Source organism: Oreochromis niloticus, linkage group LG1 (genome assembly GCF_001858045.2).
Source record: "Oreochromis niloticus isolate F11D_XX linkage group LG1, O_niloticus_UMD_NMBU, whole genome shotgun sequence".
Lineage (NCBI taxonomy): Eukaryota > Metazoa > Chordata > Actinopteri > Cichliformes > Cichlidae > Oreochromis > Oreochromis niloticus.
Window position 1 is genome coordinate 22,020,439 of NC_031965.2, and position 27,298 is coordinate 22,047,736.

Here is a 27,298-nt window from a genome sequence, read left to right on the forward strand (position 1 = left end):
GTTGTCTGTTCAGAGGTGCCGTTCTGCAACTTGTTTTTAATGAGTGGTTATTTCCTTTGCCTTCCTGTCAGCTCAGAGCAGTTTGGCCTTTTCGATGGTTCTGTGTAGCAGTTTCTGAAATACTTGAGACCCGTTTAACACCAACAAGCACGACATGTTCAACCTCACAAATCCTTTTCTTTCCCATTCTGATGCTCGGTCTGACCTGCAGCAGGCCATCTTGACCATTTCTCAATGATTAATTCCAATGAGTTGCTGCCATATGATTGGCTAAGTTTGCAAAACGAAAACAGTTGAACAGGTGTACCTAATGACGTGGTTGGTGAGTGTATATACCACTGCAGTGTCCTTGGACTTTTATGCTTCATACATTTTGTACATATGTAAGGCAAACAGATACAACCAGTGCCTCCCACCTGGAAAAAAAAAGTAACCAATTCAATCTTACAAAATAATTTTTATAGTATGAAGGTGAAGTTTTGCACGGCTTCAATACGTACTATAATGAAACTGTGTATTAACTGATTCTCAGGTGGTCAGGTTGGAACGTTTTTCCAGAATGGATTGATTTTACGTGGAATGATCCAACTCACAGATACAGTTTTCACATATACAGGCTATGAAATGGTGCAACTTCCACTTGTCTCGACAGACATTAAGACTTCAAAGCAATGACAACAAACCAAAAACTTATCTTAGTTTTTTATTTTCCTGGTAACTTCTAATCAGGTTGAATGTCCCTCGTCTATAAGGCATTTTGTTATATATATATATATATATATCACCATATACAATATGTGACTGTAATGTGAAAGGCTACATACATTATTTGGTCATTTATGTAAATACATGAACATTGAAATCAACACAAATGAGTAACCTCCCATATTCACAAACGCTTTCCTTTTTGTTTGCTTCTTTTATGCGAAATATAAACAAAACAGGCCGGACAGTGGAAAATAAATTTCTTGGGGTAATCGATGATGAACTTTTACTCCTCTTTATTTTTCAGCCCACACTGTACATGCATCACAGGGTAAAATCTGGGAGTTTTGATATTGCAATAAAGAAAAGATCTCCCTTTAGATTGTTCAGCACTCTGGATCTATCTGTCACACAACAACAATGAACGTTTCCCTCTGCTACATTAATGAAAACACTCGAGCCTGATGAAGCATTTTCACATTTTTAAGTACTTTTGACCTGTTGCCTTTCTTTGAGAACATTGAGTAATGAAATGATGGATTTGATGGGAAAAAACTAGTTAGGGGTTAACCTACACCATTTTTTTGCTGATGGAATTGAATATCAGTTTTTTTCCTGCATTTTTTGTCATCATCTGTCAGCGCCGAGCTGATAACTCCAGTCTTTGTATTGGTATACTTGAGTCTGGTGTAGATGTACCGCTAACTACGAATATATCAAATTGCAGCAAGTTCTATTGAAGTGGTGCCACGACCCGATTTCCAAAAACATCTGGATGCTGTGAAAAATATAAATTAAACCACAAGAAGACTTTAAATTAATTTAAACCATACATTTAATTATAAATACTACAAAAGTGCCATATGTTATAACTAAGCAATTTTTTTAATGCTCATTTTGAATTTGAAGCGAGCAACACAAAAAACCCCAAAACAAACAAACAAATTAAAAAAAACAAAAACCGGACATAGGCATCTAAGTGTTCTTATTCGAGAACTGCACAGAATTTGGTGATTTCATCATTTTTATCATCAATACAAGACTCAGAGAATCTGGACAAAATCTCTCAATACAAATGACAAGGCTGGAAAAACCTGAACTGAATGACTGTGAGGATCATCAGGCTCTGGGGCTGCACTGCCTTAAAAACAGGCACAATCGTGGTGGGAATCACTGCGTGGACTCTGAAACAGTTCTGCAAGCAGTGATGCTGCATCCACAAAGTTAAAAACCTCACAGCAAGATCCACAAACACCACGGCCTCTTTTATAGTGGACTGAGCTGAAGCAGACAACTGTGCGTGGGTTTGAAGGGTCTTTCTGGAAACCAGTGGCACCACGTCCTCCAGAGTAAAAAGGAGAGGGGCCGTTCAGCACCTGTGATTGTACGGAGGCCCATGAGCGACACGAGCAATTTGTTAATCTGCAAAGGTCCCATTAATGCTGAACAATATCTATAGATTTTGGACCAACGTGTTTCACACAGAAGAAAGGGACGTGACAACAGCATGGCTCTGTTTTTGAGAGTCTGGCTACTAAACTTGAATGCTTACAGTCAAAATCTCTCAAAAAGCGAAAACATGGCATTGTGAAAAGAAAATGCGACTTTAGATTTATTTGAAATGTGTTCCTGGCATCATATTCAAAATGTGCATATGTAAGAAAAAGTAAAAAAACAAAAAAAAAACTACCCAGGTTTTAATATTTGATATGTTGCCTTTTTTCTATTTCAGTTCAAAACAGGGTTTCTCTATGGAAGCTTGTTGCTGCCACTGAAAACCCCCCAAACAGTTTTAGCTAAAGCCAAGTCAAAATTTCAAGTTATTTTCTCAAGTTTGAGTTACAAACTCAAACTTCTGAAAAAGTAAGTCAACATTATGAGATTATTATGAATGGCTCCTTTTTCAGTGGCTGAAACAAGCTTCCATATTTCTCTGCAAAGTTGTATGTTTTGTCTATTTTTACATTTTGCACAACATCCCGCCATTTCTGGAAACAGAGTGGCTCCTCGTAACAGATGTATCCTTTCATTTTAAGCCAAAACATTTAATCAGCCCTTTCACACTTTTACAAATTCGTATTATTTAGCTGGCTTAGGAGCAACTGCTACTAAGAATTATTATTTTGGCCATTATTTACTTTTTTTTTTAAAGGTACCCAAAAAAACAATAGCACTCTTGCACAATTTGTGTTCCGTAGAAAATGAGGTATGTTTTTTTTCTGTTAGTGCATATCAATGTAACAGTGCAAAACCAATTACAACAACTATATGTTCAACGATCACCTTGTCAAAATACTAATTTTACAGCATTTACCCCACCATCACTTTTACAAGGCATACAAGAGACCACTTTGAGACATTAAACACACAATATCCTTCTGATCAATTCATCATAGGAAGTAGGGTGAACCAAACACATTACAACAAAAATACTTAATTCAGGTGATAATGACTAGGAGTAGCAAGCTGATGCACAGTAGTAAATCTGAAACAATAGTAAAAATCTGCGGCATTTGTGTAACTTCACGCTGTATTCAAACAAAGACCCACATAAAAATCTTCAAAATCAAATCCAACTTTAAAATAAAGTTTCATTTTAAAAAATCTCCTCTGGAATGTTTAATCAGCATGTTTGTTGATGGGCCAAGACAGGGTGAAAAAAAATATCAGAAAGCTTCCCCTCTATCTTCTATAAGAGAAATTTTGATTACTTTATTACTTTAAGGTGCATGAAAAAAAATCTGCAAAGAAGTAACAATGTTCCTTAACCCTGTTCAGCGAGGTCTTTATTTTTCACCAGGAGCAGCCAGTCCATTGCTTTTTACTGTTATTTGAATGAATTCAACTGTCAATAACAGTGTTAGTGTCAAGTCCTTCAAAGTGTCCTAATAGTTGTGTGGTGCGTACATATAACGGATACTTAAAAGTTGCGACTGAGATAGTGACTTCAGGCCGAGGAACCGTGTCATTAGAAACATTAACATCTGAAAAGACACCCGAGGATATGTCCCTTCAAAAAAGGCCTGAGAGTAGTTCTGATGTTTACGTGAAAAATGTATGGATTGTCTCATTCTGGTAATACGCCTGTTTCCTTTTGTCCTATAAAATATGCTGAAATGCTGTAAGGCGTTATATATTCAACTGTAGTTATGTATATATATACAAAACATAGCCTTGCTAGGGCCAAAGAAACAAATGGGGAGCTCAAACTCCAGCCATCACACAAAGCTCGTAAGAAAGGTTTCCCACACAGTAGGTAGCCTGCTGTCCTGACAGAGAATTTTCTTCTCACTCAACAAAATAATGGAAACCACTTTACAAGCACTGCAAAGACCTCCTACGCCAACTGTCTCCCTCAGTCTCTAGCAGAAGGCTTGAGTCAAGGCATCCGACTGGAATGTGTAGATAGAAAAAGTTTGTCAGGAGGCAGTCTCCTGGTACAATAATGGCACAAACCGCTAGCTAAATTATAAGAATGGGTTAGATAAATATGTACATCATGTGTCTGCATGCGCAGCGCTGCAGTGAAAATGCACAAAAGTTTAAAGGTGATACCACAGAATTTCCTACAACCTCCAAAGACAGCTTTGTCTGCGAACTTTGGGCCTGAATGTTCATAAATATCTGATAAAATCAGTCTTCTCTGAAGCTGACTAAGAAGGGGCTAGGAAAGGGAGAACTGTGGAGAACAATGGGGGAAAAATTCAAAGTTGAAAATTATCTTGTAGAGCCTGATATATACAAATATCGATTTTTGATTTAAAAAATCTGATTTTACAATAAATTAGCCACAAAACAAACAGATTTCCATAACATTTGTTATTTTTTAGTTTTATTTTATTTGCTCGTTTATGGTCGACTCTGCTCGGATTAGCCGGCAGTCGTATGGGTTCCAAACACTTGTGTTGCCAACAAGGAAGTTGCAAAGTGCCCTCTGGTGGACAAAGTATGCAACATCAACACTCATAAAATAGCTGAAGGGTGTTTCTCCCATCTCTTCTTTACTTTATTAGTTTTCATTTAATGGCCATTATGAATGCCGATATTGACAAACTGTCAAATGGCTAATATCATAGGATACTATTGGCCTGCTGTTAAATCTGACTCTATTATATCGTATATCCTGATCCTAATGTCACATATTTGGAGTCCAATTTATATGTTAATAAAAGGACCTCAGTTGTTCAGAGAAATGTGTGTGGATTACTGAATTCAAAGCCCCGATCCTAACAGTGTCTCCACACACACAGACACACACGCTCTACAGGAAGCTGTCAGAACAGACTTTCAAACTACCGCTCACTCTAAACTAGGTGCCATCGAACGCAAACCTAATCTGCCGAAAGATAGCCGCGTCTCACAAACATCAGTTTCAGACATAACGTGCCAACGCAACCTGCAGTTTTCCTGTCCCAAATCTTGTTTTTGTGAAACAGAATCACAACATAAAAGACACAAAATGTCCCAAATGTGTAGCTTAACTGATGCAGCATACAAAAAAAAAACAAAAAAACAACCTTGTTACATCAGTGATGCTCAGTAAATGACACATTTATACCAAAGTAGCACACATTTACTGCACATACACATTCAGACAGAGCAGAATACAACACTGCCATACTCTGGTAAGGCAAATCTGAACAGGGCAAGCTGTGATGAGTGTTGTAACATAGCTACAGTATCTGGCAGCTAATTAACCCTTAGTATGTAGTGTATCAGAGGGGACACGAGTGGCGTTACATCGACTTCCCTTTAGACTGAGAGAAAAGGAACAAAAAAAACATAGAACCTCTCCCAAAGCTACAGGTTACTCAGATAAATAAAATGTGAATCTTGGCATCAACGGCTATATATGTTTGTAAATATTGACGCATACAAAAAAGCTTATAAGCTGCACTACTGAAAAAAATGACCAAAGTGAATTAAGTTTTGTAAAAGAAGAGAATGTGAGAGGGTGAGATTTTGTTTCTTCGGATTATGTCGTTGGCTATAAAATACACCATCCCTAGATAAACTTGACCCCCCTCCCTCCCTTCACAAATATAGTGTGCAACTTGTAACAAAGTTTGGCGGACTCTAAGAAAGAGAAGGGGTAGTAGTTGTTGTTGTGCCCCTTCCTCTGATGTCCAGGTTCCACTGAGGATAGAGGATAGCAGGCACCAGTGGTTTGGGAACAGCAAATCCTCTGTTAGTCACATCTCTCCTCAATCGTCTCCTTCCCTTGTTTGCCATCAAGTGGGGGCTGTGCATTGTGTGTGTCCAGTCCATGGAGAAAAAATTCTGTCCCCTTTCTCACAGATAAGCAAATGCACAAAACACTCACATGCACACTCACGCAGACAGCTCTATGTTACAAAATAACACATTTGTCTTTATCTTTTGATTCTTTCTTGGCTTTACGCTCCCCACTAGATGACTGTTTCCCCGGGCTGGGTGTGGCTCCAGCCGGTGCTGCTACGCCACCGCTGGCTGCTGCTCCCCCTGCTCCTGGACCACCTCTGTCCGTCTCGGCCCCCTCGGCAGCATCCTGCTGGCCCTCCTTCCCGAACAGGACAGCAAAAGAGTAGAAATTTACAGCTATGTTTGTATTTGTTGAAAAACTGTGGCAAGAAATGATCGACCAAATATTAATGTCTGTCTAGAATTAATTACACAGACTTTGAGAGGTAAACTAAAGCTACTTCACACGTGCACTGCAGCCCTGAACTTTAACAGGACTCTACCAGGCAGGTGATCGTGAGAATGCAAACATATGACACATTCAGGTTGAACGTGGTCGCTCTGTGAGCTCTTTCATCCAAAGTCTGTAATTCGCACTGATGTGAGAATAACGATACAGTACGGTGCATTTACCACTAGTTACAGGACACAAAGACAAACACCTCCCACACCTAACTCACGCAGACAGATCCCTGAAGTAAAACATATTTAGAATTTAAGATGACCTATTCTGATTTTCATTTCATGACATATAGATTTCTAATTCTAAAGTGTCCTCCAACTGTTATTTTATATATTTATATACTCTGCAGGGCGTTAAGACATGTCCTCATGAAAACTTGGTCACGTGTGTCAGTGTTACTTACGGCAAGAGTGATTCACAATAATTACCTCAGCCAAGGAGGTTATGTACTTGGTACATAACACGATATCTTAAAAAGATTTGAATGAATTCTGATCAATCTTTTTAGTGGTGTACAGGAGGGTCGCAATCCATTAACAGTTGGCTTACATCCACCAAGGTCTTCAAAGTCAACTTAATAATTTGATTGGTTGAAAACTGAGAAAAAGCCTTGAAACTGTGATTCTTACAAGTGTGGTGTGTCTTGTCAACATATAGAAATTTAATATATGTCACACTTGACCTCTGACCTCTCCTTCGATAATGATATATATATATTTATTTAAAACTCCATCTCTTACTGCCATTGTTTGTATTAATGCCATATAGGCACATTGGGAGTGTTAGATGGGTATATCATGTACTTTGGACCTCTGACCTCTTCTTCAAGATTTATTAAATGATAATGATATATGGAGATTTTAAATATCACATCGTTTACATCCAAATATCATGCCACATTTGACTAATTTCACTTTTACATTTTACTTTACCTTTCTTTCAAGATGACCCCAGAATCTGTTACGTTATATCTACTTTTTTTTGGTAAAACAGTCAATTGAAAAATTCGTCAATAACAGCAACAAAAATGTGAATTTTTAGACAAAGACGGGGAAGGCTGAGATGGTTTGGACACGTGCAGAGCAGGGATAAGGGATATTTTCGACAAAGGATGTAGAAGATGGAGCTGCCAGGCTGGAGGACAAGAGAAAAGAGCACAGGGAAGATAAATGGATGCAATGAAGGAGCACATGCAGAGGGTTGGTGATAGAAGAGGATGCTAGGGATAGGGTGTGATGGAGAGAGATGCTCCACTTGGGCGACCCCTAAAAGGAGCAGCCGGAAGAAAAATCTAAAAAAGGAGAAGAGCTGTATAAAGAAACTGATGTGAATAGAACTGAAGAGTTTTACTTTTATCTCCTGTTCTCTGTTTTATTTCTTTCTGTCCACTTCCTGAATTTTATACTCTGCTCACACGAATTAACGAGAAAAAGGCCGATTATGTGCTATCACCTTCCCCTTTTCATCATCAGTTCCTCCTTTGTAATTCTGCTCTCTGATGCAGACATCCATCTGTTTCCAAAAGCCAAACTCTACCCTCTGTGGTTCATAAAATTACCTCCTCTCTTACCTGCTTCTATCTCCCCATCTCCCACCCTCCCTACCTGTGCGTGTGCCGCCGCCGCTGCCTGCTCCTGCTCTTGCTCCTGGTAGTACTGGGAGGCTCGTCGGTCCTCCTCCTCCTGAAGCTTTTTCGCCAGCTCTAGATCACTGATGCCTTCTGGGAGTTGTTCCCACTGTAAGTCCTGGCTTTGCTGCTCCTGCTGCAGTGACAGCGCCATCAGATAATCCTGATGACAAACATGAACACACATATAAAGGTGGAGAAAGAATCATCTATGAGCAAAGCTATGACTGTAACGCTTAAATGCATCAAATACTGTGTTCTGGTTATTGAACAGCTGGTCACAAGCCTCAAGTTTTTCCTTATTCGGAGAAACAACTGTGTCTGTCTTCTACTTTGTCAGACTTCCTACACTGCATTATCTAAAGTGTTTCCTTGTCTATGCTATGCACAGTGTCGCTGTAAAGATTGGGAAATTTTTCTTCATCTAACTGAAGTCATGAGTCATCCATAAAATACAGTTTTCTTACCAAACCAATTTTGCAGATAAGGAGTGCTAGACCTGAGTAAGCAAGAAGAATAAAAAGTAATAGCCCCTCTGTTCATGTCTAGTCGGTGCGTGTGTGGGAACGAGGCAGAAAATCTGTGTTCAATCTATTTTGGTCCACCGAGAAGAAGACAGCTGTGAAACAGGTAAAAGAGCATCACAGACAAACACAATGCATTGATAGGGACCACAGTGAAGCATGCATTAGAGGAGGGCAAGGTGCCATGCAGCCTTGCCCGGTGCTATTCAGGCTGCCCTGTATGTGATTTGCACTGGGAGCTACAACACATTTATTATTTAAGAAGTTTCCATTATATTTTTTTTTAGCCTGGGATGACGCAGAGTTTATTTCTTTGGCTTCATTTCCCGTGTCTATTCACTTCGATAATTCTGCGTCTCACGGGAACTGGTGTTGTGTTTCATTGAGGCCAGCGCTTTAAAGCAGCTAAAAAAAACCCCCAAAACGTTACTTTGTGTCACACTGATGGTGTGAAAAGCACAACACATTTAAACACATCACGGTCTGGACGGGAATTGTTACTGGTTCTGCTAGTCTTGCCTGCATCAGTGCTCAGACCTGGTCTATCTGATCCTGCTGGCCACGGTATACAGTCTCTGGATCAGAAGGAGGCCGCAACCTGAACTCCGAATCGCAGAAATTGCCGTCGCCGTCAACGTTGTGCAGACTTTCCCAGACAACCTTCTCCTCCGTCAGGAAACCTTGGTCTGTAACCAGAAGGTACAGCTGGCCCTGGGAAACAACACACACAGATTACACACATCTTATCAGTGTACACAAACATGCTGCTAGTACAATGTGTATTTGTTATTACCACAAAGGAGGTGAAGGACTTTCAAAGGTTATTTGTCAGATTTGGTCAATGTGATAGTGCTGAAGGTCAAAGTAAACAGTCTCAGTTCAAGAATTCATCAGCTTTGTGGAGCCAGAGATCATTGTCTACCATTTTCTATTTTAATCATTTAAATGATCATTATTAATAATACATGCCAATGCCACAATATCAGTTGGTCTGTTGGTGGTGTTGGCAAACTGATATACTAACAGGACTCAGGACCCCAGCTTTTACCATATAAATGTCACTTTAGGCCACTGTTAAGTGGTTGCCAGGCAACATGATGACATAAAAAAAATTATATACATAGTTTTAATGTTTTGAGGCTATTAGGTGTTACTAATAATTACTGCTGTAACATTAAAATATGATTCTTTTATAAGGTTTTACAGGTGCATTAGTTAAAGTTAAAAATGGGTCACTTTAGTCTGTTGCTAGGTGGTTGCTAGGTAAGATGGTGAGATAATATGTAATCTAGATAAGAACCTTCAGAGGCCTACGATGTGCCTGTGTGTCAGTGTGGTTGTTGAATTTTGGATCATGGAAGGAGTATGCAGACAGACAAAGCTATATTATTACTCTTATTGTTATTTTCATTATAATTATGATTATTATTATGAGTTTGGTTACAAAATATTAAGTTGAGGAAATGTTGATTGTTCTATAATAATAAACTCTTTCACAGCATTAACTGTATTAATGTCGGACATAAAGTGCTTTGGTATTTATCGGATCCCCATATTAAAAAGACTTTGCTGAAGGAGAATTATTTATGAAGAATAAAAACAACATGCCAGTATTCAGATTAAATCACATGTTAGACCCTACACATACAGTCTTCTTAGATAAATAAGGCTGTTTAGCATGTACAAGTGTACAAGTTCGTGCAAAGGTCTGCTTTGTAGTGATTACAAGAGAACATGGGCTGTTATTATGCTTGGTCTGATGGTTGTTGGGCACACACATGCACTGCTTTGCTTATATTGGCAACAAGTGTACTATTCAAAATGAAAGAACACACACTCACTTCCCCTTCCGTGGATAACAGGAAAGGTTATTCCCTGCTGCAGATATATGGTAAGCAATGACCCTCTTAGGGTCACTGTGAATGTGACGTCTGTTATGTATACATAAATAAACAGCTTTCTTCAGACTGATGATTATATTAAAGCATATCATTAACTACACAGATGCCACTTAAAGGCAAAAGAACTACTCATCAGAAACAAGAATGCAGTTGAGCTCTTTTCTGTGAGCTCAACTGTAACTTATTAACACTTCAGTAGGTTTGTTATGCATGCTGTGTAGCCCCTCCCACTAGGTCATTTGGACACTGCTCTCCCAGGTGAACATCCTCTGTGCAACCAATTGCACCTTGATTGAAAAAACACAGATTATATGTTGTGTTCATATATCACATACAATCTACAACAACTGACATTTAAAGGGCTGCAGGACTTGTTGCTGCTAGAGGGACAGATGGTATCATGACGTCCTGACCCATTTAAGCTGTTGCAATGTAGCATTGGTTTCTTACATGAATCTCAACTCTTTACCCCTTTAAAGCATACTAAGAGTAACTCTTGAAGCTCTTTTGTGAGCTGAGCAGTTTCTGTCATATTCCAGACCTGCTTATGGAACAAAACGACTGGGTGTGCATCAGAAGTTAGCCAGGGTGGTCTCTGTCTACACAACTACCCTTGGAAAAACGCTCGTCAAACCTCGTCTTTATTAAGATATACTAAGGTATCAAAACTTGCCATTAAGAGTACAGTGAAGGTCGCCAAATGCCGTCTTTATCAGGAAAAGATTAAATGCAAGTTACATCAATAAGGTTCACAGTCAGAGCAAATATGTTGTTACTTTTTTGGTAGTTTTACCTTGTATTTGATCATGGTGCTGAAGTGATTATTCCTGAAAAAGACGCAGAGCTCTCCCTCCTGTACCGTAGATGTGAGCTCACACAGTCCATGGTAGGTCAGCTGGGTGGCTGTGCTGTTTAAAAACTGCTCTGCTACGATGCCTAACGAGAGAGAAGAGAAAAAAAAACAAAAAAAACCCCACAGAAAATTAAATGACGTTAGATTAGAAAATGAAGAAACACTGATGACTTTTAATTGATTTAAATTCCTTGGGGAATATAAAGCAGATTTAGGTGACTGTAAATTTTAGTTCCTTTGTTTTCATTAGCTTCACGTTTAAATCACCTCTGGGTAATTAAAAATAATTTTATTATTTGCTTTTGGATGCTTCACGTGCTAGATCCCATAAAAGCTATTTTTGTCATTGAGCTACCACTTGGATGAGTCACCTGGACTCCAATCAAGCAATCCCAGTTCATTCATGAACACAGGTCGCTACTTGGAAAGCTTTGTGGAAATTCTGCTGTAATGTCTATCTTCACTCTGAGCAACTCTGACTCTCTGCTCGAACTGGCAACCTTTACAGTCACATTTGACATCTGTACAACAGAGCAGCATTCAAAACTCAAAATCAGTGGAATGCTACCACTGAGAAACACTCTACCCTAGATTGTGAATCAATCTTTTAAAGATTTGATCAACTTTACTCAAAACTCAATTTTCTCAGAATTTAATCTCCAAGATAATTCAACGAACCATATCGGGACATCGACTAATGCGCTGATGTGTCGATGTGGTAGCAGCCCAGCTGACAGCTACTTAGGAAGCTCAGTGTTGATTGAGCAAATATTTAGTTGAGAAGTTACAGACAGCTGGTGGGAACGCTGTGAGCCGAGGAAGTAGGTCATTTGATGAGTAGTCACATGTATGTCCTGGTTTTTATTTAAACTCAGTCTGTGGTTTTCTGGGGAAGCATGTCTAATGTAATGCCAACAAAAAAATGTTTCAGATTTAAAAAAAAAAAAAAGAAAAAAGAAAAAAAGAAAAGAAAAATCTTTTTATTATTTTACTAAAAATGTACAACTTTTCTCTTTTCTCTCTAGCTTCAAGTACACAGGATCAAAAGAGAAGAAATGGGAGACTAAAAAGCAGTCGGGCAGAACAGGAGGGAAGAGAAAGCACTTACCTTCTCCTGCCAGCTCACTGTTGTCTGACTGTTTGCAGGATATTATCTTTTCGACCAGCTGGTTATAGCTGCAGTTGCCCACTGCCTTGACAATATCATGCATCTGTAAACAAAGATAAAAAGTGTGGGAAAGAACATTCAACAAGCTTTGATGTTGTTTTACTAAAAGCTGCAGAAAATCCAAAAGAAAATTTATGACAGCAGCCAAAAAAAATTAACTTATTAATATCTGGTACATTCACCCATTAAGTCTTTATACAGATTACACACTTATAAAAAACATGACCTTTCATTAACCTTTCTCCAAAATACGATCAAATGAGAGAGTGCACAATGTCAGATCTGTTTTTGCTGTAAACATCTGCAAGTGGGAATTTATCATGACTCACAAGGACTTGGAGAATGATTAGATAAAGAATAAAAGCTGATAAAATAAAACAGAAATAAAACTTTCAAAGAAAAAGCGAGCTGAAACTGGTACAAGAGTAAATTCTAATTACATGCTAATGGAGAGGTACGGTGTGAGCTGCATTTGGAGACTAATTCCAGTAGCTTGTATTGAAATTAGGAGATTGCCACCTACACTCATCATTTCTGTTCATGTCCAGAATAAAGAGGTTTCTATTAAGGTGCATGTGTTATAGTGGATGGCTCATTTTTTAAGGGTCGGTGACCACCTCATCTCTCTGACAGGCTCCTAAGCTATGAACCAACTTAACCTCTCAGGTCCTCTGAAGCAGAACAAATGATTGTTCTCCGACTCTCCCCTGATACTGGAGACGCTGCTGGAACAACCAACCACATCGTGCTCGTCCAAAATGTGTGCCAACATTATCAGAGTTTAAAACCAAATGAAAAACATTATTGTTCATCTGTTTAATTGTCATTTCTTTTATCCAATCATTTTTAACATTATCGTTTTCTTTTTGTTTGGTTTGTTTTTTAAAAAATGCATCAGTGATCATCTTTTCTTAGTTTAGCAGTTCACATCCTTATGTCTTTTACTTTTATGTTATACATATATATGTTTAATCATTTATTAATTTCCTCCCTACTGTTTGTGGGGTTAATCAATACGATTTGTTGTTATGCTCTTGTTTTGTAATATTAATTTTTAATGCGTCATATCGAGGATGTAAAGTCATGTGGCACGGGAATAAAGAAAAACATGACCTGTCAAAATGTAAAACTGCTTTAAAATGATGCTGCACTGTATGAGATGTTAGAATAAAGCACACATTTAAAAAAACAAAAAGGGGGCAAGTCAATACATGGAGACATGTGAACATGGCAAAGAGGATGTGCTGAAGTTCAAACTGAGCATCAGAATGGGAATAAAAGGTGATTGAAGTGACTGTGGTTGTGGCAGATGGGCTGATGTGAGTATTTCAGAAACTGTTGAATTACTGAGATTTTCCCACACAACTATCTCGAGGTTTACAAGCCTGAAAAAGAGAAAATATCCTCGGACCTGCAGTCCTCCAGCTTAAAATGTCTTCAATATGATAGGAAGGCAACACTACCTCAACTAACCATTCATTACACCCAATGCATGCAGAAGAGCATCTTTGAATGCATAGCATGTAAAAAAAACTGAGGCTACAATTTGCAGGGGATCACCAAAATTGGACAAATGCACAGCAACTGTGGGACTCATAATCATAATATCATAACAATATGGACCAAAATCTCAGAGAAATGTTTTCATCAGCTTGTTTAAATACATGCCATAAAGAATTAAGGTAGTTCTGGAGGCAAAAAGGGATCCAACCTGGTACTACAAAGGTGCATCTAATAAAGTGTATGACGTAGTAGCAGTTTGTCTTTGTAATAAGTTAGAACAAGACTACTTAATTGGACTACAACTAAAATGAATTCAACCTGCAACATTTATGTGTGGAGAAAAAACACAGAAAACTGAGAGAATCCTTCAGTATTCATATTATGCTGAAGATAAAAAAAAGAAGAAAAAGAAAACAGGCCGACTTCTATGGCGGTAAAGGCAAAATAAGATCCATCTCACCTGGGGGTCAACCAGCCAGCCGTGGTAAAGAGGGATGTCCAGCAGATCAAACACAATGCATTCTGGGGTGTACTCAAAGACTCGCACCCCGGTGAACTTCACGTTCACGTCCAGACCTGTCTGCAGCTTATGCAACACTGCCATGGCATCACTCATGTTCTAGAAAACAGAAAGGACACAGCACAGCAGCGTGAGATACAAATAAAATTGAACTGATCAGAAAAAATGCAAGTAATCACAACAGAAGACATATTTGCGTGTGCAACTTAAAAATGTTACAGTTCCACGAGCTACCTCCTCTCCAGCTCTTTCACTGCTTTTATCTGTAACAGTAATCCTTGTTTTTTGCACAGTCAACGTTGATGGGGCCCTCGTGGATCAATTTCTAGAACTTTCATCTAAACTCAATGACCTCCTTTTAAAAATTCAAGTAAAGCAGATTTTTACTTTTTGTTTGCTTGCAGCAGTTGGTAAGATCAACTTTAAATGTCTTTTCTTCCCTCAATGTGTCATGTCTTTATGACCAGATGATGGGAGATGACTCACTGTAGCCGAAAGATGCACTGACGTCACTTTTTCGCATGATACCACCCCCCTGCCGCTATCACACTGTGACAAAACAAACCCACTGCGGTTGCTATGAACGGACTGAGCTGTGATACCAGGAGGCGGAAAAAATACAAACAAACAAAAGTCCAGAAAAAGTAAAAAAACAGAATCCACATCCATCTATCTCTCAGATTAGATCATGTTTTATACCGTGTACCCGACAGTGGTCGCTGGGCAGACAAATAATGAGAGAATCAGAGGCTCCTGATTTGTACATGGTGTGGTAAATGGGCTGTATTTATATTGCACTTCTCTATGCTTTAATAAAGCTTAAGATGCTCAAAGTGCATAGTGGTCTATGTTTTTTGAGCTACACCTGTCTCACACACATGCACTGGTGGATGTATCAAATTTGGACTTAGCATCTTATCGAGGATCTGTAACTTGGACACTGGAGAAGCTGGGAATCGAACCTATGGAACTACAAACCTTTAACCCCCAAACAGAGTGCACAAACTGGCATTCTGGGTATAACAGTTAAATCCTGGAAAACTTGGACGACTGAGCCTATTTGTCAGATATGACCAGTCCCAGTTGTCGTAAGTTTGTGACTAAAGTTCCACGTCATTGTGTTTCGCCTGTGCGCTTAATTTTCCATCATAAAACAGAGTGTTGATTTGCTTTATTTTGCTTCAGTTTTCACCCACTTCTCAGTGTATTCTTGTTAAAATGTTCTTACAGTAGAGTTTAAATTCTTAATAGCTTACCCATGTTTTAAAAGTGCTTTACACAAGTCAGTGCACAGTGGCAGAAACTTTAGAGGCACAGAAAAAAGGGTGAATGCAGCAGTGGACAAAGCTTTCAACATTTAAATTCCTGTAAAAATAAGATTTCTTATTTAGTTCCTCTTGTAATGAGTGGGCTGAGTTTTTCAAGGTCTGCTTGAGAGAAAAAAGGGACATTTTGGCATATTTCTCAGCTGAACAAAGTGCGACTGTACAACCTTGGTAAGTTTTATGTCAAAACAAAACTCCAAGTTAAAAATCACAGATTGATTATAAGTAAAATTCCTGATGTTGGAGGACAGATTTCTAAGGTCATTGATTCATTAATTTTTAAAGAAGTTACAGGTCAGGTACTTTAAGAGTGGTGGTAAAAGGACCTTAAATTTGGAATCGGTAGTTCAAGACTGATTGTTTCACAGCAGTTACATTATGAAGTGCAAACAAAACGAAACAAAACACCTGTTTATGTTCAACGCCTTGAACATAAACCCACAGGAAGGTCTTGGATTTCGTGTACACAACCTAAAAACATCACAGGTGAGAAGACGGGGAGGCCTGAAGCAACCGTAACCTAGTTGTTGTGTTTTCATAGAGACCTGCATTCAAACCCTGCACACTCTTCTTGCCCAGGGACTACACAATAACTGCACAGAGACTGCAGCCCAGATACCGCCTAATAAGCAACATAAGAAGAAAATAAGGCCTAACAGGCAGAGAGCAGGATCCCTGCAGAAAAAACACAAACAAACTAACAGTCGTATGAATGAGACAGCGTAATTTTGCATGAGATTCAAATTGTTTTAGTCACATCCTGCATATTAGAACCTGACTGAGAGCTTGTACGCCACGGCTATTTTTAAATTCCTTTCAAATAAAATTACTACTACAATCCTGCAGGTTTTAATTAAAGCCAAATCCAACAGTACTGAGAAAAACATTTTCTTTTACACTGATAAGAAAACCTCCGACTATAGAGGAATTAGTCTCTATGTGTGCGCCTGTACTCCGCTTTTGTTGACAACTGCTCATCCTCTTCTTCACACTTAGCAGGTGTACCGTTGGGGACCCAAGGAAATGCCATGCTTGGTGTAAAGTTGTCTGAATGAGCTGCCCTAATATTGATAGTTAAATGTTGGGGTTTTTTTGTTATGGTTTAACAACAGCGTGTTTTTAATAATGACTTCCTCGGGATGCTGCTCATTCTAAACTCAAAGCGTTCGCACACATTTTACCACCTAATGTGAAGTTGTTTGGGAGGCCATCTTTAGTAACGATCAGCTGTTCCACAATCTTCACAAACTCCCACACACACAAACACACCCTGTCCTCTTTACAGTAATGTTTTAGGTGTGTGCTAGCTCTTTTCCTCCTTTGTTATTGCAGCACACATACACACGATGATCCACAGCACATGGCTGACCCTGATCCTGATCCATGACCCTGATTTCTGATAATACAAAGGCATGTTTTAAGTATATTTCAAACATGGTTATAAATATCAGCAAATCTTTATTTTTTTCTCACATTTAGAAAGAAAAATTTAAATAGAAAAGTCTCCGGTTGTACTTCTCGTTAGCTGTGTTTTGACTGGTGGATTTTCATTATCTCTGTAGAGTAAAAAGGTTTTAAAGCAGGCACAAATACATCGTGCGTAAGTGGAAAATCCTTTTCTGTGGATCCGACTGGCATTCTTTCTTTATCGGTAAGAGAGGATTTAATTAGAAAACCAGCCTTTTTACTTCACCGTATGAATATTAGAGCAAATACTCTATATACATAACTGCACCACACACCTGAGGACCCAATGAGAGAGACTAATTCCTGCACTCAGCCTCAGAGCAATGTTTCCCAGCTGGCACTAAACCTCTCCTGCCATTTAACTCTGAAATCAAGATAAGCCTTGCAGCTGAGCCCGACAACTCTATTATGAGTGTATAGTGTGTTCTATGGGAAGATTAAAAAAAAGTTCCACAAACCAAAAACCAATTACCACCATCACACATACCAGAAAGATAAATACGAGCCTACAAAGTGGAGATTTATTTGCATTTTTCAGTTTTTAAATTCTAATATTAAATGATTAAACCCCATTTATTTTCTCTCAGTTGTATTGCATTATAAAAATGCCTTCATATGCTTAATCAGTTAAAAATTGCTCTTGTCCAAACTAATAAAAATAGTAATTCCAAGCAACTGTAGGGAAAATGCTTCCAAATGAATTATAGAAATGTTTTCTAAGAGTTTTGTCTGATACAAATCAATTTTATTATTTTGGACATGACTTTGCACACATTTTCCATAAAACTATGAATAAAACATAGTCTTACTATTATGAACTAGTTTGAATCACTATGCAAATGGAAAACTATTTCTGCGATATACTACATCCTAATATGCAAGCATCAAAATGTCTTCATGTTTTCACGGCACAGTTTGTGTGACCGGCGGTGTCCAACATAAAGCCCAGGGGTTAGAACCAGTCCTGGTAAAGACTCCAATCTGGCCCACTGGATAGTTTTGAAAAATGTGAAGGAAGGCATAAATTTTGGACTTTTAACTGTAAAAGACCTCCCCGTGAAGCCATTTATACCACACTAGAATAAATAAGTAATAGATAAACAATAAAAAGGCAGGAAAATTCCCACTATCTACTACAGAAATGTCTTTCCTTTTTTCCCTTTTTTCCCACAATGGCTTCAGAGTATTTTCTGTGATTTAACAAAGTGTTTTGACATCCCCCTGCTAGCGATAGGATCGTGTCCAATAAGCGCTGGGCTGCTCCAGCTTTGACCCTTTGGTGCACAGAGCTGAGGTGGAAAGCCCACAGCTGGCTCATCTGAGTGTGTGGATTAGGATGCTTATAAGCAGCAGTGATGGGAGGATTAGCAGGGATGTGTAATGGACCACATCTCCTCATTTTAGGGCAGAGAGCTCCAACAGCAGATGAGCGCTCGTGGATCAGATGATTAGCACTGCATCACGCACACGTTCATCCAGCCCCGCCGTGTTACAGTTCCACAGTGTAACATTAGCATGGTACTCTGCTGGGGCCTTGCAGTTTGTTTGTTTTTTACACAGTCTAAGCGAGGGTGTCTAAGGGCAGGCCTCTCTGCTTCTCTCTCTGAGCACATGAGGGACTTTGTTCCCAAAAGGATTTCTTTTCTTAAGATGAAGGTCCCAATTAAGAACAGAACACATGTAGTCGTTCCCACTTTACAACATAATGAAGCCAAGAAATCACCGTGATACCAGTCATGCAGAAACAATAAGAAGATGCTCGCTTTATTTCTAGATTTGAAAGAACATAAAATCTGATTGTTACTGTGAAGAAACACAACCGAGCACCAAGTTCTGGTAGAAATATAAAGGGTGTATGAAAAAGAAACGTCCAATTTTAAACTGCTATAGTTATGCAGCCCTTCCAAAACCAGTAACGATCAAAACACACACTGTTAGAAAGATGGGATTTCTGACTTTCATGTGGTTGTTGGTAGGTAGAATAAGAACAACAGCAACTCCAGAGATGCTCACAAAAGTATGGGCCGAGTCTGAGCACTGTATGGACGTATGCCGTGTGTCTGGAGGGAAACAGCACTAATGAACTAACTTTATAATCAGCCCTGTGTTTTAAAAATTACTACAAAGCTTTAAAAAAAGCGCTATGAAATCAGAGGATTCTTTATGACATGCACTGTACATTTTATGTCACCGTGAAGCAAACAGAGAATAGTGAATGCAGCTGTCAGATATTTGTTGTGTGTGCAAGCTGATGCATATTTTATGGGTCTGCCTGAAGTCATCTGTGTACATCTACACGCTAGATAAATCTTTATACATATACACAATAGATCTTTGAACCAAAAAAACATCAGTCAATGAATGGAGGCCAGCAGCCTCAGAAGCCTTACATAATGTCATGACCCATTAGTTTGAGGTGTTAATTATTAACAGTTTACAACGTCCCACAAAGTGGGACACACTTTTTGTGCTGGCTCACATCTGCAGCGTTTGATACTCAATATTTTGGTCATCAGATTCAAGACAAATCTAGATCTGTCTAAATCATGGGGGGAATATTTCTTTTTTCCAATAGAGCAGAAAAGCAAACCAGGTCCTAAAAGAAATCAGTTTCTTTCTGACAGTGTCAAAGCATCAAGCTTCACAGAGATACATTTTTTGCAATGGAGCCATCGCAATGGATTACACTAAATTGTACAAACGCATTTAAGAAAGAATTGACTGAAATTTGATGGAAAAAACTAAACCAAACAAATAAAGATGACCGATCAAACACTGAGAAATTTGACACTAATTAGTAGATGACAGGTCCAGACAGCAGGTAGGCCAGCTTAGCAAAACAATGCAATTGCAATATGTGTGGTTTTGCACCATTTTCACTAAAACCAAACACGGATTCACTGAGTCTGGATGAAACTTGTTTAGCTTTAATGGTGCCTTCACAAATGTGTGAGTTAACCAAGCTGTGTGCACTGATGCATCCACAGAGGGTCACTCTCCTTGTTAGCTCACAGGATACAGCCTTTAGGATTTCTTTCATGGATACCCTTCCTGTGGCCTAAAGGTCACTGCCATTCAACCTCGTTTTTAACTGTCCCCTGCCTACAAGACTCATTAAATATTAAATACCCAAACTCTCAGTTGTTAAAGTATTTAAGAAAAACTGACCATTACCGCAAAAATACTCAGCCTCTATTTGTATTAGTTTTAAGATCTGCCCCCTGGTTTATTTTTAGTATTACACAACTTTTCTACAGTTTTGTTCTCCTTCTGTTGACATTTTTGAAACATGCTGCTTGCATCCAATTCAAAATAACCATATACATAAAAGTTTTTTTTCAGTTGGTACTTTTACTGTAGTTGTTATAAGATACAAGGTTGAAAAGACCTGCAAATTTCCTTTTACACAACAAACCTGATAAACTGGCAACTCTGAGCACACATTCATTTCTCATCTTTTAATTAGATAGAGCCTACTCGGATTAAATCAGGCTCTGATACCACAACCCACACAACTGAGAGCATACTGTCTAAAATTACTAACTCCTTCAGTAATCTGCACTACATATGGACCTCCATAAACCTTATAAACTGAGCTGTATGATTTTTTTTAACTACAGTCAATGCTGGCTTATTTAGATAGAGATTTCAAACATACCACACACAAATATTCTGCCTTCATTAATGAAAAACCCACACTTAAGGACATATAGAAATTCGGAGTCATGCTACAGCTGCTGGGGTTGTACCTGCTTCACAGAGTGCAAAATACTTGTGAACAATGATCGATACTATGAATGACACCAAATAAGAACAAAAGAGGATGCTTAAACCCAGCCCACTTCCTTCAGTGATCGTGGATGAATCACAGTGTTGAGCTGGGTCCACTGAGACGAAAGCCTAGCAAAACTACACTCACTTCCTCAGCTTCACCGAGTAAATATTTAACAATAGCTAAAGAGCAGCCGTGCATCTGCTATTTTAATCCGCATGCACTCCTGCGACAGATGATGACTTTTAAGCGGAATTTATAAATAGAATTACTTCGGTTATGAACTCCTAGCATCCTTTTCAAAGTCAGGGTAACTTCATTTGCATTTTGCATCAATCCAATGAGCAACGGAAATATGTCTCTGCAACATATCAAGAAGAGGGCAGCATCTGATTCTCATCCACGACACATTTCAGACTTGGTCCTTTTTAAATCATAATTTCCAGCTTCCAAGGAGCCTTGGCCGCTGTAGTCTCCACATACTGTGTCAACCGGCCCAACCGCAAACGCAGGCGGCAAACGGACACAAGGACACCCACATGCAAAACAGCTCCCAGGCCAGTATCTAGGATTAGACCACCATAATAACTATGCAACGCATACTCTGACCACTCCCTTACTCTGAATGCTGAGGACACTGCTGATTTATTCAAGAGGTTGTATTTCAGCTCAACTTAAATTTAGAAAGGTCGCTCCGGAGAGCTTCTATGAAGAAACTATGCGCATTATTTTTGTCCTTTCTGAATGAGGGACAAGTGTGGCTTGAAATCATTCACAGATGTGCTGGTGCTCTGCCACACAAATGGAGAAGAGGCAGGGCCCCTCCCACACTCTGAGGCAGGCAGTGGGGATGGGAGGAAGCAAGGGAACCAGAGCTCCATCTCCAAGAGCCTCTCACTGTGAGCCACACACATACAGCCTCAGTAATAGCCGGGAGCTGAACTTACCCAAGCGTCTCTAAGCATTTACTGCCATGTGAAACAACATAATCTGACATAGTTGACCCTTTTTGTTCCCTGGGCCTTGCAAGACACATCTTATGTAACATACAGAGCAATGGAAGGAAAAAGAGAAGCTGGGCTGCAGTTGTATGTATGCAGTTTGCAATCAACTCAACCCTTATTACCATATTATGGAACATCCGCTGCCCTTCTCTGCTATGTCAATGCAAATGTGCAAACCCATTGTAGTTTAAACAAGCAGCTACACGGGGCGTTGGCAGGACATGAGACACGGCAGCGCGTCAGTGTCGTCACTGTAGTAAAAAGAAATCTCAATAAAGACAGCGAGGAGAGCAGATAGCTCGTGTTAAACGTGCACATTTGTCGTTTCAACAGAGAGGGTGAGAAGAGAGCAAGAGAGTGAGAGCCAACTCATCCAAAACAGCCCTCGCTCCTCCTCAAGCACCACGAACAGTCAGCAGCTTACTAATACACACACATAAGCAAAAACACATGCCTGCTTAGGTATGAGTCAGGCCTTACCTGCTCATAGTTTAACCGCTGAGCTTCTGATATCTCTTTAGGTTTGGTTTCCAGGATGTAGTCACCTGAAGAGAGAGAGAGAGAGCGAGAAAGAAAGCGATATTGGCAGATATGTCGAGTCATATTCCAGAGCAATGCAATTACTATCTGGATTGGAACTCGTTACATGGAGTAAAGATTGTAACAGATGTTGTGAACTGTTTCTAGTGCTCACTGGTAGATTTTGCACTGGTCGGCTGTATCCCAAAAAAAGGTCTGTGACAAATATGGAGGATGAGCTGAATCTCGGTCAACTGTGGCGTCACCTGAAAGCTCCGCTGACTCACCTCTATAGCAATACAGGCTGTGCCAGAGGGCAGAGCCTGGCAGATGTCTGGCTCCTCTTTTATTTATTTTTTTGCCCTGATCAGTACTGCCAACATGCAAGTCTTCACTCAACAAACTAAGACTTTACAGTGCATCAGCTGGAGACATAAGTTTCAAGATGCGCCAAAAACACAGCTGACCGTTACATCTCAAGACAAAGGTTTCCGCTCGTTGCTAATTGTCTTGTTTTTCATTAGGATCTCACTGAGGAACATTTTCAGCATTTCACACACTGCAAAGGGCAAATACATTCTTCCCCTCGCTGTGAATGTTTTACTGCCGTCTACTCCTTACTTTTAAAACTCTTGAGCAAGTGGTTTTCAAAAATGTTTCACAAAGAATCATTAATTTATTAGGAACTGGCAGGAGTATCGTGCTGCACTGTCAACACATATTTTCCCTGAGAACTGCTCAGGGGAGCGCCATGGACGTCTTGTCATCAACATCTATATTAAGTGAAAACAGCTACACATTTAGGATAAAAGCTGCTTTCATATGCATCTTCCTCAAACAGAACGAGTGGAATACATCCAATAAAAAGAGCCTCTTAAGCTTTCTTTTGTGTGATTAGTGCTTTATAATTGTAATGACGCAGTGGTTTCTTTGTGCGTATGCTGTGGGAAATAACTGCCCAGTTCTGAACTTGGCTTTCAAGTAAAAAAAAAAAAAATACAAAGCTCAGCAAAGGCTTGTTATGTTCTTCAAACTTTATTGGGAGTTATGATATCGTGTGCCAAGTGCATGCTTCACAAACAAACCGGAAATGCAAGCGGATGCATGCACTCGGGCTTGGTATAACCCTGCTGCCGCCTTCTCCAAACCCCAAATTTCATTTCACCAAACGCTTGATCAGACAGAAGCCTAAAAACCACCTCTGTCTTACTTGCTGAACTGGATAGCCTTGACTAAGATTTTAGTGCAAGTCAAGATTTTTTCCAGCAGGGGGCCTGCCAGCTGACTGCTTTTACTACACCAAGTCCACAACTGGGAAAACCCCTCACTGCTGACCTGTTGACTCACTGATCCCTGACAGTCACTTAATATCTATATCTATCTGCCGGATCTCTGGCATGCTACGCTGCTTACTCGTGAGCTGTGATACTCAACCACCAGCCTTTTAAAAACACCACTTCTGAGCTTGGTGTTTACGTGTTACGACAAAGAGGCTATCCAGAAGCCCCTTAACGCTACACAAGACTGTGTGTGCCGCAATTACGTGCAAGCACGAGGTACCACACGCACACAGCAATTTTAAATGCACATAGTGATCAGGCCGCACAAATCTGCCACTGTCTGTCAGTGTGATCAACAGAGACGAGGTATGTCTCACACACAAGTAATCCTAGTAAATCTGTTTTAAAACCTTACGTGGATCATTGTGCACTGGACGAGTGACACAAGTGTGGATCGGTGACTCTACCTCTGAAGAGCCCCTTGCTAATGTGACACTTTATTTTGATATTTGAAGTTTAATTTTAGTTATGAATGACAGGACACAGCTCCTGTTTCCTCTGCAGCAGCACGAGACTGGCTGATGGGGGATTCCCCTGTGCTGCTCTCTTCCTCTGATGACTCTGGAATAATATATATATATATGTATGACCTTTAAGTATGTAACCGCTCATTAGAGAGGACATGAAACACAAGAACGTTTATGAGGACACTGAAACTCAGTGGCTTTGCAGGCTTCTATGTTTACAAGTGCATGGACTCATGGGCGACACTCCAAATACAGGTTAGTGTGATGCTGTAGGAGCAGCCCAAGATACTGCTACTGGATTATGCTGCTTTTTGGACTTGTCACTGAACAACAAACAAAGACTTACCGAGATACTCCATCAGTTGCTCAGCAGTTATAATTTCCATCATAGGTGGCATCTTAACCTGCAACAGACGTATGCAGAGCCATAGTTCATTAGTAAATTTTAAAAACAACACAGCGGGACAAATATGTAAAAGATACGTACATCATATATCCTGTAAGCACTTAAGGTGTTTGGGCATGATGATTTAACTAGTGAAATCACATAAAGACGTATCTTGGCTGAAATTAATAAAAAAGATAATGCAGAGCGATGAGACTGACAGTTGTATTATTAAGTTAAGTCTTAATACACACTTTTTCTTCATAAAGGCATGAAACAGGTCCTGTCAGAGCTCAGAGATGCATTAAGAAATCTGCCTAATTATATCAGTGCAAAATCAAGTTTGCATTGACCCACAGTTATTTCCAAGCCTTTACCTTCCATGCAAGCAGAAGGACATTCATGATGGCCAGTAATGGACAGGGGCCATTCTCATTCTGGGTGATGATCGGCGTATTCTCCTCCCTCCATTTGATCCACTTAATGTGGTATATGGACTGGCCGGCGGCCCTGTCCTTCGCATATGAACTCTTCGTGCCATCAGCCCCGTACTCGTTCTGCAGGGCCAAGGCCAGTCCTCTGTCCTCCAGCCCCTCACTGTTCAGGTCGGAGCTGGGGCAGGAGTTGAGGTTGGAGAAGGACTCGAGTGAATCTATGCTTCGAGACTCTCCACCGAGGCTGGGATCGGGGTCACTCCCACTCGGCAATCCCTCTGATAAGGCGTTATCAGCGAGCAGCCCCGACTTGACGTTTTCTGTGTTTGCATTGTCCGGACACAGATTAGTCGGTTTGGCAAGTTTTGTCGGCTCACTTTCTCCGCTGGCGGAAACCTCAGCCTGCACATCTGCGCTCTCTTTAGCGGGAGGTGAGGACGAGGCGTCGGTTTTGTTGTTTACCAACTTTGAGGCACCACCCTGGCTGTCTTCTGCGGCCACCACAGAGTCATGCCCCATCCCGTTACTGATCTGATCGGACCCCGACCACAATTCGCTCGCCTCGGCGTCCTTCTTCTTCTTCTCGTCCCCCTCCTCTTGCTGCTGCTCGGGGAGGACTTCGACCACTTCTTGCACGTCAGACTTCCCGGTACTGGTACTGGAAGTGACATTACTGGGAGCACCATCGGTTGTGGTGCTGATATTATAACTAACGTTAACCAAACTACTGAGAGGAGCCTCACTATTCTTGCATTTGTCGGCTGTTCCTTTCACTCCAGCGACAGTAGCAGCTTCGCCCATTTCTCCCGCAATCGTAGCACACAAAGAGCTCCCGTCAGCGTCTCGATGCAAGTTTGCATTTTTCTCCATTTCGGTTTACCAGTTGTCGACAGATTTTAGCTAAATTGCAGCGGTAGCTTCGGTCCCAAAGACGCCATGACAACTCTGCGAGTGACGTCATCAGAGTGAATTGCTTTCAGGCCGAACGAGGGGGGCGGCAGACAACCAACAGCTAGGCAGTGGTGCGTTTGGGTCACCTCGTATTCTGTAAACTCTAAAGCTTATCACTCAGATTAAACCGCGTGACCCACTCGACGTGTTATTTAATCTACGTGTCTACACACCATTTTACCACTATGGTGACAAGCTTGCATTTCACGCCTTAACATTTATCTGTCATTTACTCAAAGATAAATAAATAAATAAATATATAAAATGTAGAATATTTCCCAGTTTGAAAGTAACGTTGCGTCCCAGACATGCTGAAAGTGAGTGCTTTCCGTTTATTTAAAAAATAAATAAAAAATAAAAGCATTTAAAAGTATTTGCATCAACTGAATCACGTGTAGAATAACTTAATAGTCGGGGCTGCCTTTCAAAGCGCCAAAATGTTCAGGTGGTTACTTTTACGAGTACTCGTAAATTGATAAGAGCCTGGCGTAGCCGTGACCGCTTTGCGTCCCAGTGCACGCGCATTTGTATTGCGTGATCTCGCGTAGCTGGACCTCCCAGGTCCAACTTTGGATATCGCGAGGTTGTCACTGTCTGTGAGTTTTAAAAATTCACAACAAAGTATACTTTTTATTGGATGTGAAATCATTTTGGAATTGTACTCGTTTTATTAATTGGTTGTTTGGCAGTTTAGTGTATGTCTACTTTTGCAATCCTTGTCTAATATTTTTTAAATACAAAAAGATAAAGATAAAAATAAATAAATAAATAAATAAATAAATAAATAAATATAAAAAAAACCCACAAAAAAACGGAGTAATCTTTGAGTAGATTAAATTTTCCCAAACTGGAAATTCTTGAGATAGAGCTCTGGCTGTGCAACAAAAGCCATATCTGACAGTTACTTTATAGATGGGATAGATCCCACGTGTAGTAACGTTTTATAGACACTGGGTGGCAGAAAATACTCAATCTAGCACAAGAAGCGCAATTTAGGATTTCAACACAGATTATACAGGCATACATTTCTGCCGCAGATAGTATTTAGTAACAATGACAATGTCATTTAGTAATGACAACACCCAGAAAAAGCTGCTAAAGTGAAATATACAAAAATTTCTTATTAAAGTGTTATATTTGATAAGAGGTT

The 27,298-nt window shown here is 39.8% G+C and overlaps 1 protein-coding gene across 2 annotated transcripts; it reads right to left on the reverse strand.

Annotated features, from left to right (window-relative positions):
• Positions 1–977: 977 nt before the first annotated feature.
• Positions 978–26,196, reverse strand: mindy2 (MINDY lysine 48 deubiquitinase 2). Of its 2 annotated transcripts, XM_003442353.5 has the most exons (9): positions 25,141–26,193; positions 24,725–24,782; positions 22,533–22,597; positions 14,425–14,583; positions 12,402–12,504; positions 11,234–11,376; positions 9,077–9,250; positions 7,993–8,178; positions 978–6,244 (listed from the first exon to the last, which is right to left on the reverse strand). In XM_003442353.5, exons 1-9 carry the CDS (start codon positions 26,065–26,067, stop codon positions 6,056–6,058), a joined length of 2,004 nt encoding a protein of 667 aa, XP_003442401.1. In that variant the 5' UTR covers positions 26,068–26,193; the 3' UTR covers positions 978–6,055. The 2 variants fall into 2 exon arrangements, with proteins under 2 accessions (XP_003442401.1, XP_013125173.1); XM_013269719.3 differs by lacking the exon at positions 978–6,244 and having other exon boundaries at positions 8,044–8,178; positions 9,059–9,250; positions 25,141–26,196.
• Positions 26,197–27,298: the final 1,102 nt, after the last annotated feature.